This window comes from Peromyscus californicus, unplaced genomic scaffold (genome assembly GCF_007827085.1).
Source record: "Peromyscus californicus insignis strain IS unplaced genomic scaffold, ASM782708v3 Scaffold_11__1_contigs__length_118956290, whole genome shotgun sequence".
NCBI classification, from domain to species: Eukaryota; Metazoa; Chordata; class Mammalia; order Rodentia; family Cricetidae; genus Peromyscus; species Peromyscus californicus.
The window spans coordinates 90,380,380-90,397,914 of NW_026294402.1; the positions used below are offsets into that span (position 1 = coordinate 90,380,380).

Sequence of the window (17,535 nt, forward strand, 5' to 3'; positions counted from 1 at the left end):
AACTTATGCCTTCAATGTAGTGTGTGTGTGCATGGTTTTAAATTTTTATTTTATTTTTTTAGAAAATCTAAATTTTATTTTATGTGCATGGATGTCCTGTCTTAATCTCTGTCTATGCATCATATACATTCCTGGTGCCTACAGAAGCCAGAAGAGGGTGTCAGATTCCCCTGGAACCGGACTTACAAACTATTGTGAGCCTCCATTTGGGTCCTGGGACTTGAATCCAGGTCTCCTGGAAGATCAGCAAGTTTTTTAACCACTGAGCCACCTCTCTGGCCCCTCAATTCAGTATCTGGTATACATGATATAATTTGTTCTTGTGGCTCTATTTGATAATACCAGTACCACTTAGATTTGATACCTAAAAACGGAATGATTTTTTAAGATAGCCCAGGCTGGGACTTTAGCCCAGAATAGAGCTTGTACTTTGAGCATGTGAGGGTCTGAATTTTGTCTCTCTAATTCTCAAAGGGAGAATTCAAACTAACAACAGTCTGTTACACCCAAAGACTGAATAATAAGATTTATTCTTTATGTATGTTTCCCTGGTCTCTTGAATATTGGACAAGTGTAGTGTATGGTAAATACCGATTGTCAACTTAAAATGATGTAGAATCTCACAGGAGACCGATCTCTGGGCATGTGTACGAGGATGTCTCAGAGCAGGTTAACTAAAGTAGGGAGACCTTCTCTAACTGAACTGAGCCAGTATGCACTTCTCTCTGCTTCCTGACTGTGGAGTTGCCTCACACCTCCACTGCCCAAGCTTCCTGTCATGATGGATTGTGCCCTCCAACTGTGACCGTACATTACCCCTTCCTTCCTTAAGGTTCTTTTTGTTACTTATTTTATCATTGCAATGTGAAAAGTAACTAGTACTCGGGAGGCAGAGGCAGGTGGATCTCTGTGAGTTTGAGGCCAACCTGGTCTACAGAGTGAATTCTAGGCCAGCCAGGGATACATAATGAAATCTTGTCTTCAAAAAAGAAATTTATAAAAAGGAACTGTCAGCAGGTGTGAGGTCACATGCCTATAATCCTGAAACCTTGGGATGCAAAAGCAATAGGATCAGGAGGTATGGGACAGCCTTAGCTACACAGGGAAGGAGTTCAAGGCAATACTGACAAGGTGAGACTCTGTTTCACAAAAAATATATAATAATAACTGGGAACTGGTAGGCTATCTCAGTGGGTAAGAGCACTGGTTGCTCTTGCACAGGATCCAGGTTTGATTCCCAGGACCCAAATGCAGCTCAGGGACCATCTCTAACTGCAGTTCCGGGGATCTGATGTCCTCCTCATCAGAGGCTCTCCCAGACACTTCGCTTGCATTGTGCACATACTCAGCTGCAGGCAAAATTCCCATACACTTAAATAAATCTTCAGAAAATGATTAAATTGTCATAAATAAGGAGTGTTTGTTTTGTTTAAAGTAATTTTTTATGAATACAAAACGATACATTTGGTACATTTACATGTTGTTTGAGTATATCATAGTAAAGGCTACCAACTAAATAGATACTCACTTGAAATGCTCCTTTATAGACTGGCAATAATTTAAACCTAGTTGTCGAGTAAAGATTGCACTATTGTACATGAAGGTGGACCACGGGAGGATGCACGTCAGGTTTATCGGTGTCCAGTTGGCCAGTATTTCTTCAGTAGTTTCTTTTGCATCTTTTATCAAGTTAAGTAAATAAAACCGTAGTTGATATTTGTTTGAAACTTCAGAGTGAAATACAGAATTATGACGTGAGTACGCTCTCAATCGCTATCTTGTCTTTGACTAGGAACAAACAGTTATACGACATGATGCAGAAGGAAATCCGGATCCCGGTCACGAATATCCGGTATGTAAGTCTTGTTTATAACAGGTCCAGTTAGGAGCTACAAAATCAGCCTGATGAGTTAGTTCAGTGATTGAACATTCTCATGGTTTTCAGCCCCGGCACTACGAAACAATCAAAGTAGAAATTAAGAAAAAAAAAAAGCAATAGCTGTTATTTATCTTCATTTTTTCTTGACTTCCAAAGCTTATGTCTACTTCTTCAGCAATAAAATTGTTGGTCATAGCGATGTGGAGAGAAAAATGCTAGTTTTGGATTATTGAGACTGTAACACAATATGAAATTTCAGGGGATCCTGTCAAGTATGTATATTATATAGAAATCATTAACATTTCACTATTGTGTTGTAGCTATCTTTTTGGTGTGGAAGCATCAAATTGTTTTACCTTATTTTACTTGTCATAATTTTGAACTGGTACCAAAACAAATGAGAGATGTAAAAGCGGTGACCTGGATAAAGGATAGTATTTACCAGGAAAGGGACATTGGTGACTTGAGTTGCACACACACTGAGTCCACCACACACCAACAGACAGACAGCTCCAGAGCCATGGCCACACAGATGGCCCCGGTTAAACTCAGTGGGTCACAGAATAAGACTAATAGACATGAACATGAGAAGAAAGATTGTAGGGAGGGGTGGATAGACAGATAGTGGAGAGATGGGAGAGGGTTGGGGTGACGTAGTTAGTATGAATTATGTACATGTGTGAGATTCTCAACGAGCAAATTTAATTAAGAATAAAAAGGAAAATTTTGAAGATTACTCAGTAAGATCCTATAAACCAGTCCTGATGGCATATGCCAGATCCCAGCACTCTGAGGCAGGGACAGGAGGACCTGGAGTCACTTGGGAGTCAGGGACAGGAGAATCAGGAGTTTGTGCTACTGAGTACAGGCCAACCTGGGCTTCATTTTCTGTTTCTGTTGTAAAGATCTTGTCATAAGTTCAGTGCTAGGCAATAATAAAAATGTGCCTGGTCTACAAAGCGAGTTCCAGGACCAGAAAAACCAAAACCAAACAAAAACCTTCCTACTATACTAATAAAAGCGTGGATGGGTTGGAGACGCAGCTCAGTGGTACCTGCTTACTTAGTACCTGTAAAGCCCTGGCGTGGCTCCCCCAGACGCTAACTTCATACTGTGGTAACCCACATAAAAACAGTTCATGCTCTTCCAGTTGCTCACCTGCCCTATCTTGCTTCCCACAGGGCAGACGGAGGAGTCTGTAACAACGGTTTTGTTATGCAGATGACTTCAGACTTGATTAATGAGAGGATAGACAGACCAGCCCACTTCGACATGTCCTGCTTGGGCGCGGCCACCCTGGCTGGCCTTGCTGTTGGTACGTGTGGTCTTTGTAAAAGTGAGCGCTTTCTTGGGAGCTGTTTCTGCAATAGCACTGCTCCTCTGCAGTCACAGAACTAGAGAGAGCGTCCGGAAGGCGTGTGTATGCACACAGGGGATTGTACATAGACTTCTGGCTCACCAGTTGTCCTCTGACCCCCTTGGGTGTGTCAGCCTAACCGTCCTAACTTTACTACCTAGAAGAACTGTGAAGTGAGGGCATTTCAGGGTCAGCTGCTTTGGTCTCCAGCAAGGGATGGTCTTAGGATGAACTTTCTCAGTGTACAATATTAAAGAAAAGAACCTTAAGATGGGTGTTGTTCAGGGGGGTCTCTTGAAGTGTGGAAACCACCATAGTTACCCCTTGTGGTGGACACTACAAGGAAAAGTGAAAATGTAGAGCCAGAGGGCAGGGTCAGGACCAAGAGGTGAAAATGAACTGAAAGGAAATGTTAGTGCTGAGAGGAAATTGTAGCTAACCCAACCTAACAGGATACTCCTGAAGCAGGCAAGGGTTACCAGATAGCGCCTGGGGTGAACCTTGAGGCCCAGAAGCTGTGACATTGTTAAAAAGAGATCAGATGCATTGCAGTGTAGAGTTTGAGGGTGTTTGCCCCTAGACCCATTGTCGTTTTGGAAATCGGCCGTTCCTTTACTTACAGCTTTTGTTGAGTGTCTTCTATAAGACAGTCACTGCTGGGAATCAAGAAATGAAAGCCACGGTCCCTGATCTCTGGTGGGATCAGGCAGATGCAGCCCGAGTCAGATCTGTGATAAACCCAGCGGAGACTGATGGTGGGAAGCCACTGGGGTAGAAGTTCCGGAAGAGGCAGCTGTGGCCTGGCGACTAACAGAGCAGGGTGGGGGAGAGTGAGAAGTGGGTGGTTCCAGAGACAAGAGGCTGTGAGATGAAGAGACTTTTCCAAAGGAAAGCACTGCTGTGGAGGGAAAGAGGGGTGCTGCTGGGCTCCACAGTGAGACCCAGGCACAGAGATGCACATGCGTGTAAGCACACACACACACACACACACACACACACACACACACACACACACACAAAGACATAAATACACACAGATACACACAGATACACACAAAGACACACAGATACACACTAAGACACATAAATACACACAGATACACACAAAGACACACACACATAAATACACACACACACACACACACAAAGACACACAGATACACACACACAAAGGCACACACATGCTGGGCAGTGATGGTGCACACCTTTAATCCCAGCACTTGGGAGGCAAATCCAGGTGGATCTCTGTGAGTTCGAGGCCAGCCTGGGCTAGAGTGAGTTCCAGGACAGTCTCCAAAGCTACGAGAAACTCTGTCTAGAAAAAAACCTAAAAAATAAAAAAATAAGACACACACACACATAAATACACACAAATACACACACTCAAAGATACAAATACATAAACACAAAGACACACAGATGCACACACAGAGACACATACACATAAATACACATGCACACACACACACAAAGACACACAAATACTCTGATTAATACACTCAAGAGGTTTGAGCTTTATCTACGTCATTAAATCTATATTTAATTCCAAACTTTTGCTTCTCTCTTAGAAATATATAGAGTATGGATAGCCTCTGTGTTTTCTAAATTTACCTAGAAACTGGTCTGTTCTACACATATTTAGTAAAATGACACACTTATACATGTTTACCCTAAATATAAATAATAAGTTCCAGAAATAAAAGTTTTAAAAAATATATATTATTTATTTACTCTATAGGCAATCTTGCCATGTAATCTAGGCTGACCTCAAACTCAAAATCCTTTTGTCTCAGCCTCTCAGGGCTGGTATTAAATGAGTTACCAAACACACAAAACATTCATTTTCATGACTAGATTTATTTACTGATATAAAAATGAAAACTATTAGTAGTTGTTTAAAACCCTTTATGAGCCAGGCAGTGGTGGCGCACACCTTTAATCCCAGCACTCGGGAGGCAGAGGCAGGCGGATCTCTGTGAGTTCGAGGCCAGCCTGGTCTACAGAGCAAGTTCCAGGACAGACACCAAAACTACACAGAGAAACCCTGTCTCGAAAAACCACAAAAAAAGGGAGGAGGAGGAGAAGAAGAAGAAGAAAAAAAAGAAAGAAAGAAATACTTGAAGTTGAGCCTGGTATATTGGCACACATCTTTAATCCCAGCTCTGGGGAGTGGGCAAGACAAATCTCTGAGTTTGAGGCTAGCCTGGTCTACAGAGTGTGATCTAGGACAGCCAGGGCTGTACAGAGAAACCTTGTCTTGAAAATCCAAAATAAACAAATAAATGAATGAGTACTTAAGTAGTAGCTTCCTGACAAGACATCTTAGCATTTGAGGCTATAATACAGTTACAAATGTGTTCTTTTGTTTGTTTGTTTGTTTGTTTGTTTTGGTTTTGTTGTTGTTGTTGTTGTTTTTCAAGACAGGGTTTCTCTTTATAGCTTTGGAGCCATTCCTGGATCTCGATCTGTAGACCAGGCTCTGCCTCCCGAGTGCTGGGATTAAAGGCGTGTGCCACCAGTGTACCACCACCGCCTGGCTTCTTTTGTCACTTTTTATTATGAATTAAAAATCCTCTTTTCAGCAAAACAATATATGCTAGAACTATAATTTTATCTTGGATTAGAATTTAAATAACTTAATATTAAACACTGTTGTTTCAAAATTACATTCATTTCTCATTTTGGGCTTTTAGATGAAGTTACTATTCTTATAATAACTTTATTTTAGATAAAGTTATTATTCTATTTGAGTTGCCAGTTACCTCAAGGCAATCTTATCTTCATTTATTTTTGTTGTATAAAAGGAAAATACAAGTTGTTTGTGGTAGCTCATACCTGCATTCCCTGCACTGGTGAGGCTGAGGCAGGAGGATCATAAGTTCAAAGCCAGCCTGAGTAATTTAGTGAGATGCTGTCACAAAATAAAAAGCTGAAGGAGGGTTTTGTGTATGTGTGTGTGTGTGTGTGTGTGTGTGTAATTGGGGGGGGAGGTGGGAGAACACTTGCCTGTTGTGTGTGAGGCTCTCTGTTCAATCCCAGTACAAACAAAAAGTTATATAATGCCATTCAAAAATAAAGCTAAGAGTTCAAAAGCAAAATATTTTTTAAAATCGTGGTGTATCTATTCGCTAGTGTATCCATTTGGTCGTGTATGCATTTCCAAAGCCACAAGTGTTCTGATCTACATTTTCCCATACTAATTGTTCTTCTTGGCACAACTCACATAAACTGTGGATATGTCTCCTGAACTCGTTATTTGCCTTAATTTCTGAGATTCTTTTTTCCCCATCTGTAGGATTTTGGACTGACAAGGAAGAGCTGCAGAAGCTGCGGCAGAGCGAAATGGTTTTCAAGCCCCAGAAGAAGTGGCAGGAATATGAAGTAAACATGGAGAACTGGGTGAAAGCCGTGAAACGCTCCATGAATTGGTATAACAAGACCTAACACTGAGGAGCTGACAAAAACCCCCACACGACAGGCTGATGGATGGACAGACAGATGGAGGAGCTCAGGGATGACCGACAGGACCCTGGCTGAGACGAGACCATTCAAAACCAGCCTCACGAGGAGAGAAAAAGTGTTGCTCTTTTTAAAAACTCACCAAGAAAATTTTCTTACTTTTTAAATCCAAATCTTAGTGACGTTTTAAGGCAGCAATGATACCTCAAAATTGTGTCTTCTTTCTTCTAGCAACTTCCAAAGGACATTTTCCACTCCCAACTGCATTTTGATAGTTATGAGTCCTGCTCATTTTTATACAGGGTCAATGGCACATAGGTCATAGTTACTCACCCTCAGAGAGCTAATCGTTCTGGGTCAAGTACCATCACACGTTGTTAAAAATTATGAAAAACTTTTCTTGTTTAAAATCAAGTGGGCTATTTGAAATTCATATAGCTAAAAAAGGAATAATTGAGAAAACAAAACGTTTTTTGTATAAAGCCATAATTTTTAAGTAACATATACAGATCTGAGCTTTGTGCCACTCTGAAGTGAGCTCAGTGGTCAGCGCTTTCCTTCCTTGTGTGTAAAGACACTCCCTTAATTCTTCCTGCGCAGCCTCTGTTATTGTTACTAAGGTTTGGTGTCCCTGTGTAGCCTGAACTAGCTTGAAACTTCAGATTCTCCTGCCTCAGCCTCTCAGGTCCTGGGATTCTACGTGTGCACCATTATGCCTAGGTGAGCACTCATCCATGGAGGCACGGATTTTAGTTAGTGGACTGAAAAGGCTGCTGCGCCTGGGATGGTGACAAATGTTTGTGAATCCAGGACGTTAGAGGCTGAAGGCGGAGGAGCATGAAGACGGAAGGGAGGAGCGTGAAGACAGAAGGGAGGAGCGTGAAGACGGAGGAGTGTGAGCTTGAAGCCTGTCCGGGCAATGTGGGGAGTTCTAGGCAGTCTGGGGGACATAGTGAGGCCCTGTCTTTTTAAAAAACAAAACAAAACAAAACCTTCCGTTTTAATTTGTTTGAAGAAAGATCTGCTGTCTAATTCATGCTGGTTTCTAACTCTTGAGCCTCCTGCCTTAGTCTCCAGAGTAACATTCTATTTTTATAAAATGCAGGTAGTTAATGTACATCTTTCTTTCTAGTTCTTTATTTGTTGAAATATTGCATAAATGTCCCTTTTTAAAAAGTGCCTACTTGACAGAGTTTAAATTATTAATATTAGTTTTTGTTGTTGTCTTTTTTGTTTTTGTTTTTGTTTTGGATTTTTCGAGACAGGGTTTCTCTGTGTAGCTTTGGAGCCTGTCCTGGAACTCACTGTGTAGACCAGGCTGGTCTCGAACTCATAGAGATTTACCTGCCTCTCTCTGCCTCCTGAGTGCTGGGATTAAAGGTGTGCGCCACCACTGCCCGGCTTTTGTTTGTTTTCTATTTTGTTTTGCAACTAGGTCTCATTATATAACTCAGGCTGGCCTAAAACACCAGATCCTCTTGACTCAGTCTCTAGAGGTGCTAGGATTGTGGGAGTGTGCCATACCTGGCATCAGAGTTTACTGTAAGTGCTCTAGTTTATTGGTAACTTAAGAATTGCTTTCATGGGCTATTTATTGATGTATCTTTTGCTGTTTGTCTGTCCTGCTCACCTCTGAGAGATAGCTGAGGCTGGCTGACAAGGTGATGGACCTTGTGTTTGATAATGATTGCCGTTACGGTACCACTGAGCCAGTCCTCCCTAATGAACCCTTGTTGCTGGAAACAGTGTCAATGAACGTTGAGAGAAGCCTTGGGCTGGGTATAAAATTGTCATGGGGCAGTTGACAGTGCTCCAGCCTCTTCTGTGTCCCTTGCCCCTCTCTCCACTGGGGATTTGGAGTTTGAGAGTGAATGAACTTGTTCCCATCTTGGTCAATATCACAACCATTATAGAACTACCTACTACATAATTGTGTCACTAAAGGAGCAGCTGTTAGAAGGAATGTTGCTGCTGCTATCATGTGTGCATTTGGGAGTCAGTTATACTAGAATGAATAGTTACATTGTACTTCGTGCAAATTGTTTCCCTGGGCTCGCAGTGTCTTCAATTGTTTAAAAAAAGTTTCTTAAAGGAAACATTGTAGCAAACACATTGCATCATTAACTGCATTAACAGTTCGAGAGCCAACAGGATGGCTCAGCAGGTACAGGCGCTTGTCAGACAAGCTTGCCGACCTGAGTTCAGCCCCTGAACTTCCACCATGCAAAGGTGGAAGAAGAAAACCGACTCCAGAGTGTTCTTATGACCTCCACGTATGCATGGTGCTGTGCACACACACTCCGTAATAACAATAAATAAAAACTCTAAAAAAGATTTGGAAGTAGGTTTTGTTAGAAGTATTTTTTGTTTACTGCAACAAATCAGATCGTATGTAGATAGCTTACTCTTTTTCTCCTACAACGTTTCTTACATAACTTTGTGACCAGTGACAGGTTTTCCCATCAATCATGTGAAAGCTGCTTTATTTAAATATTTTATAGGTTCTTCTGGTAGGTATGATTTCATAGGAAGTAATTCTGACCTTTTGTATTAGGATAGACTAAATTGTGATGTTAATTGCTAAAGGTTTTTCATTTCTTCCCTGTGCTCTTCCCACACAACTACAGAGAGAAGGATAAATATCCTTTAGATAATGTGAAAGACAACTAATATCTCATCCGAATTGAGCTTCGCTTGAAAGATCAGTTACTTTTTTTTTTTCTTCTGTGAATCTAGAAGCTATTCTTTTGCTTTTTGGCTTTCTGACCATATTTTAATGACAGAACTTAATGATTCTTGTAAGATTTAAGTAAAAACAGAAATACTAGGTCATTTGTGGCTGTAGAGACAGTTGTTAATCAAAAACAATTGAAGAACATTGTCCCGTCATCTGCTTTTGAAAGTGAAATATGCTAATACTTCTTAGCATATTTTCTTTTCCCATTGTAGACCTACCATGCATTTTAAGAGGTCTCCAGTCAACTCAATAAGGACGGTGTAGCCCATCTTAAAGCAGTACTAACTGCTTTATACTCTGACTTTCTGATCTTCAAATCTCTAGTATCCATCTGTGATTATGGTTTCTCAATGTCAGCATTGATCTTTGCTTTGTTTTTGTGACAAGGTCTTAACCATATAGCCCTGGCTATCCTGGAACTCACCATGTAGACCAGGCTGTCCCCACACTCATAGAGCTCTGCCTGCTTGCCTCTGCCTCCTGAGTTCTGGGATTAAAGGTGCATGCCACCACACCTTGCAACACTGACATTTTGAACTTCATCTGTCTTTGCTTTGAGATGCTACACTGGACACATATGCTTGGCAGTGTCCTTGGCCTCTGCTGTTGAACATGGCTCCAAGTGCATGTCAACATGAGCCACCCTGGGAGGTAAAAATCATTGTCAGTTGAGAGCCACTGATACGAGCCATTAGAAGAAAACTGAAGATTTGGTGACTGTAGTAACATTTCCAGTGTTCTCTGCCCTGTTTTCTTGTAGGCAATGAACTTTTAACAACAATGGAAAAGTAGGGAGTATCCTAAAATACAGTTTCTGTTTTGCTGGGTAATGAAGAAAAAGTTGTCTTCCCTTGTTTGTGTCCTCACCTCTGTAGTGGGACCAAACCTAGAGCCCTGAGCCTGACAGTCAACCCTTCGCTACCGACCTACACGCAGCCTATACTTCTCCTCTAGTACTTACAAAAGTACCTCAGTCCTACTCCTGTGTGGCCATAATTAGTGGACAAAAGTACCTCAGTCCTACTCCTGTGTGGCCATAATTAGTGGACATTTGGCCTCATGGTGTGAGTGATACATTCTAGATCATCTATGATTTGATCTCTCCTCACCCCTATTTTTCCGACAGGATCTTACTCTGTGGTGCAGGTTGACCTGGAACTCATGGCAGTGTTCCTGCCTCAGCCTCCTGGGCGCTGGCATTGCAGGCAGGAATCCCCAAGCCTGGCTTTGCTCCACTTTCTTCTCTGACCAAGGAAAAGATCACTGTTCCAAACCTTCACTAGATAGGATGCTTCCTGAAGCGGAAGCTATGTTTGCTCTCCACTGCCACACCCCAACTTAACACTGTGCCTTCTTCTTTATGGATGGATTCTTACTTTACGTTTCTCTTCGATGTTACATTTATTGATAATATCTTATACTTGTTGGAAAGGAAGATATTTACAACTAGAGTCATGATGTTTATTGTAAAAAAAATCACATCTGTGTATTTTCAAATATTTTTATAGAGATATGCATCCGTAGTGGGTATAGCAACTTTTTTGTTGCTGGTCTGGGAACTGACCCTGGAGCCTGGTGCATGCTAAGCATGCCCAGCTACTTTTAACTTTTTCAGGTGTAGTTGAAACTTTAATTCACAGGTTTATATATTTGACTGCAGATAGTAACATTGTATTTTAAGAGTACCCAACATTCTGGCGCTATAGGAAGGAACCTCAGAAGTAGCAAAATATCCATACTGGGGACCAGTTGTTTGGTTTGTTTTGGTTTTGGTTTTTTGGTGTTGTTCGGTTTGGTTTGTTTATTTTTCGAGACAGGTTCTCACTATGTAGCTCTGGCTGTCTGGGAACTCACTATGTAGACCAGGCTAGCCTCAAAATCCCTAGCACTGGGATTAAAGGCGTGTGCCACCACCCGCCCGGCTCACTTGAACAATTCTTAATCCCTTTAGGAAATTTAGATTGTCCTTTTTAAATAAGAATAACAAGTCTCAGACACACCCTGAACTTTTAAGAGTCTCCTGTTAGGGAATCGAAAGCCTGAAAGAGCCTTCAGAATGGGATGATTCAGAACTTTTGTTATTCTGTTCTCAAAGCCTTTCTGCACTTTGCATTTTTTTTTCATATCTAGATAACTATTGGGATTGCTTTTTAGCAATCCCAATAGTTATCTAGATTTTTAGGTTAGGAGGTAGCTTATTTGGTAGAGCTCTGGTCTAGTGTGCACAGGGCCCTAGGTTTGATCCCCAGTACTGTAAAATGGAAAGAGAAGAATAGAGTCTTTATGCTGAGTGGCTGTCCCGTTTTATGTTTCTGCCATCAGTGTGAGAGCGATCCGGTCTCTCCATGTTCTCTCACCAGCATTTGGTGATGTTGAATATTATTTCCTGTGCCTTTTGCCATCTGCTCGCCATCATCTTTTAAATCTCTGTTCATAACTTTGTCCGTTTGCCAATTGAATTGTTTGCTAAATGAGCTGTGTCTTTAAAAACTTTTAAAAAAGGAAGTCAGACTTCAGAAGCCATTAAGTAGGATTTTTCAGGTCTTTTAAGGCAAAATGGTTACGGCATCTTGAGCAACGTCTTATGATGTGCCTAGCAGAAGGGCTGTTACTTCTGTGCTTGTAGTGTGGGGCTCACACTGTGAAAAAAAAAACAAGGTTTCCAAGGCAACGTTAGCTGTCCTGTAGTGTGTCCCAGCACACACTTCGTGTAGAGCATTCATCATGCTTCTAACTCTGTGAAAAACAGTATGATCTGTGTAAAGGTTCCGAATGATTTTGTGGAAAATTAATTAGGAAAGATGAATAAGTATAGATTTGAATTCTTATGTATGTATCAGTGTCATGATTTTATTTCTCTGTTACTGCTATGTATGTCAGTTTTATTAAGTAGTTATTGAGACTGTCATAAACCATTTTAAAGATCTTTAATAAAATTGAAGATGAACACAGCAATAGAAACACTTCGTATGCATATGGGGTTTTTGTTTAAGACATCCTTGTTTGGTTGGTTGGTTGGTTTGGTTTGGTTGTTGCTGTTTTTCTGAGACAGAGTTTCTCTGTGTAGAAACCTTGAAGGCTGTTCTGGAACTGGGTCTGTAGACCAGGCTGGCCTTGAACTCTTTACCAACTGAGCTATCTCTCCAGAATATTTTTTATCTGTTTTAATGTATAGATTTAGTTTTTATTTCACTTGAACATTTTTATTGGACACTGCTCCCTACTCCGGTTTCTGCACAGTGAGAACAATCCCAGACGGGTTGTGCCTGTTGGCACAGCGCTTCCCTTGAATTCCTGGAGCTCTGGGCTTGCTCTCTCTCTCCAGTACTGCATAAACTAGGTCTGGTATCATACACCTAGAATCCCAGCATTTGTGAGGTGGGATCCGAAAGGCCAGGTGCTCAAGGCCAGCCTCTGCTACCTAGCAAGTCACAGAGTAACTAGGGGTGTAGCTCAGTGGTAGAGCTCGGATTGCCTCACGGGGATAAAACCTGGGTTCAATCCCCATCACTGCATAGAAGAATGAAAGGGAAGGAAAGAAGCCAGAGAAATAAGCATGTTCATTACAGCTGTCACTCAAGTTAAAATTCGTAGGTTCGGTTAGAGAAAAGAGGGTTCTGTGGAACCTTGCTTCTCTGGATCCCAGTGTGTTTGCTCTTTGTTTTTGAGACTAGATCTCACTCTGTAGCCCAGACTGGCCTCAAACTCATTATGAAGCCCAGGTTAGCATTGACCTTGTGGCATTTCTGTCTCATCCTCTCAGGTTCTAGGATTGCAGACAATGAGCCACCACACGTGGTGGCTTTTGGGATATTCTTTATTTAATTTTAATTGTTTTTAAGATCTCACTACATAGCTCAGACTGTCCTCAAACTCATGGCAGTCCACATTCCCCAATCTCCCAAGGGCTGGTACTGTAACCATGATCCACCCAGTAGGCCTCTCAGGTCCTCTCTAGACTTCTTATTCTATAGTTACAGTCTTACACAAAGGAAATTATCAGAGAAGATGATTTATTCTTTGGGACTGGGGATATTGTTATGATATTGTGCATGGGGTGGAGGTGGAGGTGGGGAGCCCAGCTGACTGAACCAGGGAGTCCCACACATGAAGAAAACATGCTGGGCAGATGGAGTGGCGGGCATAGGCGTAAATGGACTGTCACTCACACCCAGGTGCTGCATATACATGAAGAGAGTTTATTTGATAGAAAGATATAGAAAGAAGGAGAGAGGGGGGAGGGAGAAAGGTCAAGGAGTGCACGCCTCATGGGAATGGAGAGAGAGAGCAGAAGAGAGAGAGGAAGGGAGGGGTTTTTCCTTAAAATGAAGCCTTTCCATCAGGACACAGGGCAGCCCCAAGGGGTGGGTCCGAATACTAACATATAATTTGTTGTAAAGCTATACACTCTTTTAAAATATTTGGAAAGATTATATAAATAACTGAGAGATAATTTGATATATTAATATAATAGCCTTAGCCCTGTAGATCCTACAATCCTTTCTGAAAACTTTGAATTCTTTAGGAAACTGCCATGAAACCATGAATGGGCAGCTGTTCTATAAATGCTGCTAGAATAAAGCCACTTTAGTTGGGTGTATCTCATTTGTCGCGTTGAACTTGCACACATAACTAGAGACAACCTAATGGTGGGCGATTCAGCCGGGTTATCTAGTCTGATTCCCTAGCCAGAGTGGCTTCTCTACTGTCTCTGAGTCCATGGTATCATTCCGTAGTGCAGTGGTTCTCTACCTTCCTAAGGCTGCAATCCTTAATACAGTTCTTCATGTTGTGGTGACCCCCAACCTTAAAATTGTGAAAACTGTAATTTTGATACTCTTATGAATCACAAGGTAAATATCTGTTTTCTGATGGTCTTAGGTGACCCCTGTGAGGGTCATTCGACCCCCAAGGAGTGGAGACCACAGACCACCACTGTAGTGGGACATTCAGATAATGACAAACACTGAAAGATTTGAGGAAAGAAAGAGGTTTTGTTAGTGTATTTTCAAAGTAATAGTCTAAAGAGGAGGATGAGGAACAAGGGCATTATGGAGGTAAAAAGACGTTATGTGGAGCTGATTTTTATTCTCAAGAATCATCTAGAATAGTTTGGCCTGTGAGGGATTTTCTTCATTGAATTAATGGAAGTGGGAAGACTCATCCTCAAGGTGGGTGACATCATTTCATGGACGGGACCCTGAGCAGAATTAAAGGAGAGAGCAAGCTGAATGATAGCATAAATGAATGAATTCCTCGCTCTCTATTGTATTTTTTTAAAGATTTATTTTTATTTATTGTATGTGTATGCCGTATGTGTGCAAGGTGCTCTCAGAGGCCAGAAGAGGGGGATCAGATCCCCTGGAACTGGAGTTACTGAGCAGCACAGTGTGGGTGCTGGGAACCTAACTCAGGTCATCTGGAAAAACAGAAAGCACTCCTCCCCCTGAGCCATCTCTACAGCTACTCCACTGTTGACTGTGGATGGATTGTCCTTAGCTGCCCTGTGTACCTGCCACCTTGATTTCCCCAAAATAACGCTCTGTAGCCTGGAATTGAGAACCAAATAAACCGTTTCTCCCTGAGCTGCTTTTGTCAAGGGTTTCCCCCCTAATTTATTTAATTTTATTTTATATGCATTGGTGTGAGGGTGTCAGATTCCTTGGAACTGGAGTTACAGACAGTTGTGAGCGACCATGTGGATGCTGGGAATTGAACCCAGGTCCTCTGGAAGAGCAAGCAGCCAGTGCTCTTAACCGCTGAGCCATCTCTCCAGCCCCTTGTCAAGTGTTTTATCAGCAAAAGGAAGTGAAACTAAGACATGCCCTATGTAGAATGGCTTCTGGTTTAAAAAAAAAAAAAGCATGAAAGACGTCCACTTTCATGCTTAAATATGGATGGATGGGCTGGACATGGGGGTACGTGACTTTAATCCCAATATTCAAGAGGCAGAGGCAGACAGATCCCCATGAGTTTGAGGCCAGCCTGGTCTAACATGGCAAGTTCCAGAACAGCCAGAGCTACATAGTGAGACCCCATCTCAAAAAACAAAACAACAAATGTGTGTGTGTGTGTGTGTGTGTGTGTGTGTGTGTGTGTGTGTGTGTGAAGATATTCCTAGCATATGTGAGTTCTTAGGTTTGATCTCCAGTATCACCACACACACACACACACACACACACACACACACGCACACGCACACGCACACGCACACGCTCGCACATGCAAACACACACAGAGAAAATATAAAAACTGATCTCAGATCTCAAAAGTAATAAAGTCCTCTGATGTTTAGATTGTATTTATTTATTTAAGACACTCTTTAATAGTCAATACATGACTTTGAACCCCCGATCTTCTGCCTCCCAAGTGCTGGGATTACTAGTGTGCTACCATGCATGGCAAAAATGTCATCTCCACAGCATCAGAGTTAGTGAGATGAGCTTGGCATGTGTGTCTGAACCCATTCTGGCCTTTTCACCGTAGTCAAATGGGAATGTGGTAGAGGGTTAACACTGCTGGGTAACTAAGAATGGGCTAGGTGCCAGGCGGTGGTGGTGCACGCCTTTAATCCCAGCACTCGGGAGACAGAGGCAGGTGGATCTCTGTGAGTTTGAGGCAAGCCTGGGCTACAGAGTGAGTTCCAGGACAGGCTCCAAAGCTACACAGAGAAACCCTGTCTCAAAAAAACAAAACAAACAAACAAACAAACAAAGACCGAATGGGGCTGGGAGCCGTTGTGTAAGGTCTTCCACCTCTTATGTAGACAGCCACCAGTTTGCAACCCCTAAACAGTCCCAGTGAGCTCAAGGTTCAGTCCCTCCAGCAGGGACGTCTCAGTTACATCCTTGGATTGACTTTTCCTTGACGTTCCCCACTCCTGTCCTTTGTAGCTATCTCCCCAAATAAACCACCAGCACGAAATAATTTATGTCAAGCTGGGCCCAGGTGGCACACACTTTTAATCCCAGCACTTGAGGTACAGAATCAGCACATCTGAGAGTAGAAAAAGCCTAGCCTTGACTACATGAGGGTGTTAGTTTTTTTTTTTTCTTTTAATGTACACTGGTGTTTTGTCTGCATGGATGTCTGTGTGAGGCTGTCAGAAGCCCTGGAACTGAAGTTGCAGACAGGTGGGAGCTGCCTTGTGGGTGCTGGGAATTGAACCTGGGTCCTTTGGAAGATCAACCAGTGCTGAGCCATCTCTCCAGCCCCAGTTGTTAAATATTTTGACTCTCACCCTTATATATAACTGAAAACTCCAAAGACATTTCTATAGATACAAGATACATGTACAAGGAAATTCAGAGCATCAAAATCGGTGAAAAAAGGTAAAAAACCAAAAAGCTTATTGGTAAGAGAATGTATACATATTTTTTTACTTAATTGCTTTTTGAGATAGGGGCTCCTCTAAGCCTAGGCTAAACTTGAATTCTTTCTTAGCCAAGAAGAAGCAGGAAGAAGCAGAGTTCCAGGCTAGCCTGGGCTACAAAAGTGAGATCCTTTCTAGGCAGGAAAATAAGATTACATGTGAAATTAAGATGTTGCTTTTGTGAAGAGTAACTGAAATTCTTCTATTACTCCAATTTTCAGCTTCAAGAAATGAACGGGGGAGAGGCTGTATGTCAAATTCAAGGCCCCTGTTCCACCCTGTACTGCTACAGTGATTAATCCGTACATACTAGGAGTGTAGCTCCCAGACAACACCCAGGTTGACATTTCCCTGAAGTGTTTTTCCTTTCTTCAGTCAATGAATGGATTGGATATAGGAAAGGATGCTTTAAAAAAAAAAAGTCATGTTTGGAACAGTTCTGAGAGCAGATCTTTTCTGTGTGATTAAAAAGGTGTCGATGTGGGTGTTCCTGCCTCCAGTGTGTTTGGCTGGTGAGGCAGCATCAGCAACTCTTCGGGAGTTTGTAGGAAATGTGGAATCTAGGCCACACCTTGTAATAAAAAGTTTAATGAGAATTCCCCGGGGGGTTCCTAGGACATTAAAGTTGGAGCGGCCCAGACTTGAAGCGGTGGCCTGCAGTTTCCACAGTTCTCTTTCCGTTGGTGATATGTGGGTTCTGTGGCCCACATATTTACAAGGAAGGAGGGCTT

General features: G+C 42.1%; 1 protein-coding gene across 1 annotated transcript in view; it reads left to right on the forward strand.

Moving 5' to 3' along the window:
- Positions 1 to 12,393, forward strand: part of Gk5 (glycerol kinase 5) — a 70,993-nt gene extending 58,600 nt beyond the window's left edge. Inside the window, exons 14-16 of the mRNA XM_052717209.1 lie at positions 1,793 to 1,852; positions 3,061 to 3,194; positions 6,532 to 12,393. Coding sequence (XP_052573169.1) covers positions 1,793 to 1,852; positions 3,061 to 3,194; positions 6,532 to 6,680 — 343 coding nt within the window. The 3' untranslated portion in view covers positions 6,681 to 12,393. The remainder of the gene's footprint in view (positions 1 to 1,792; positions 1,853 to 3,060; positions 3,195 to 6,531) is intronic.
- The last annotated feature ends 5,142 nt before the right edge of the window (positions 12,394 to 17,535 follow it).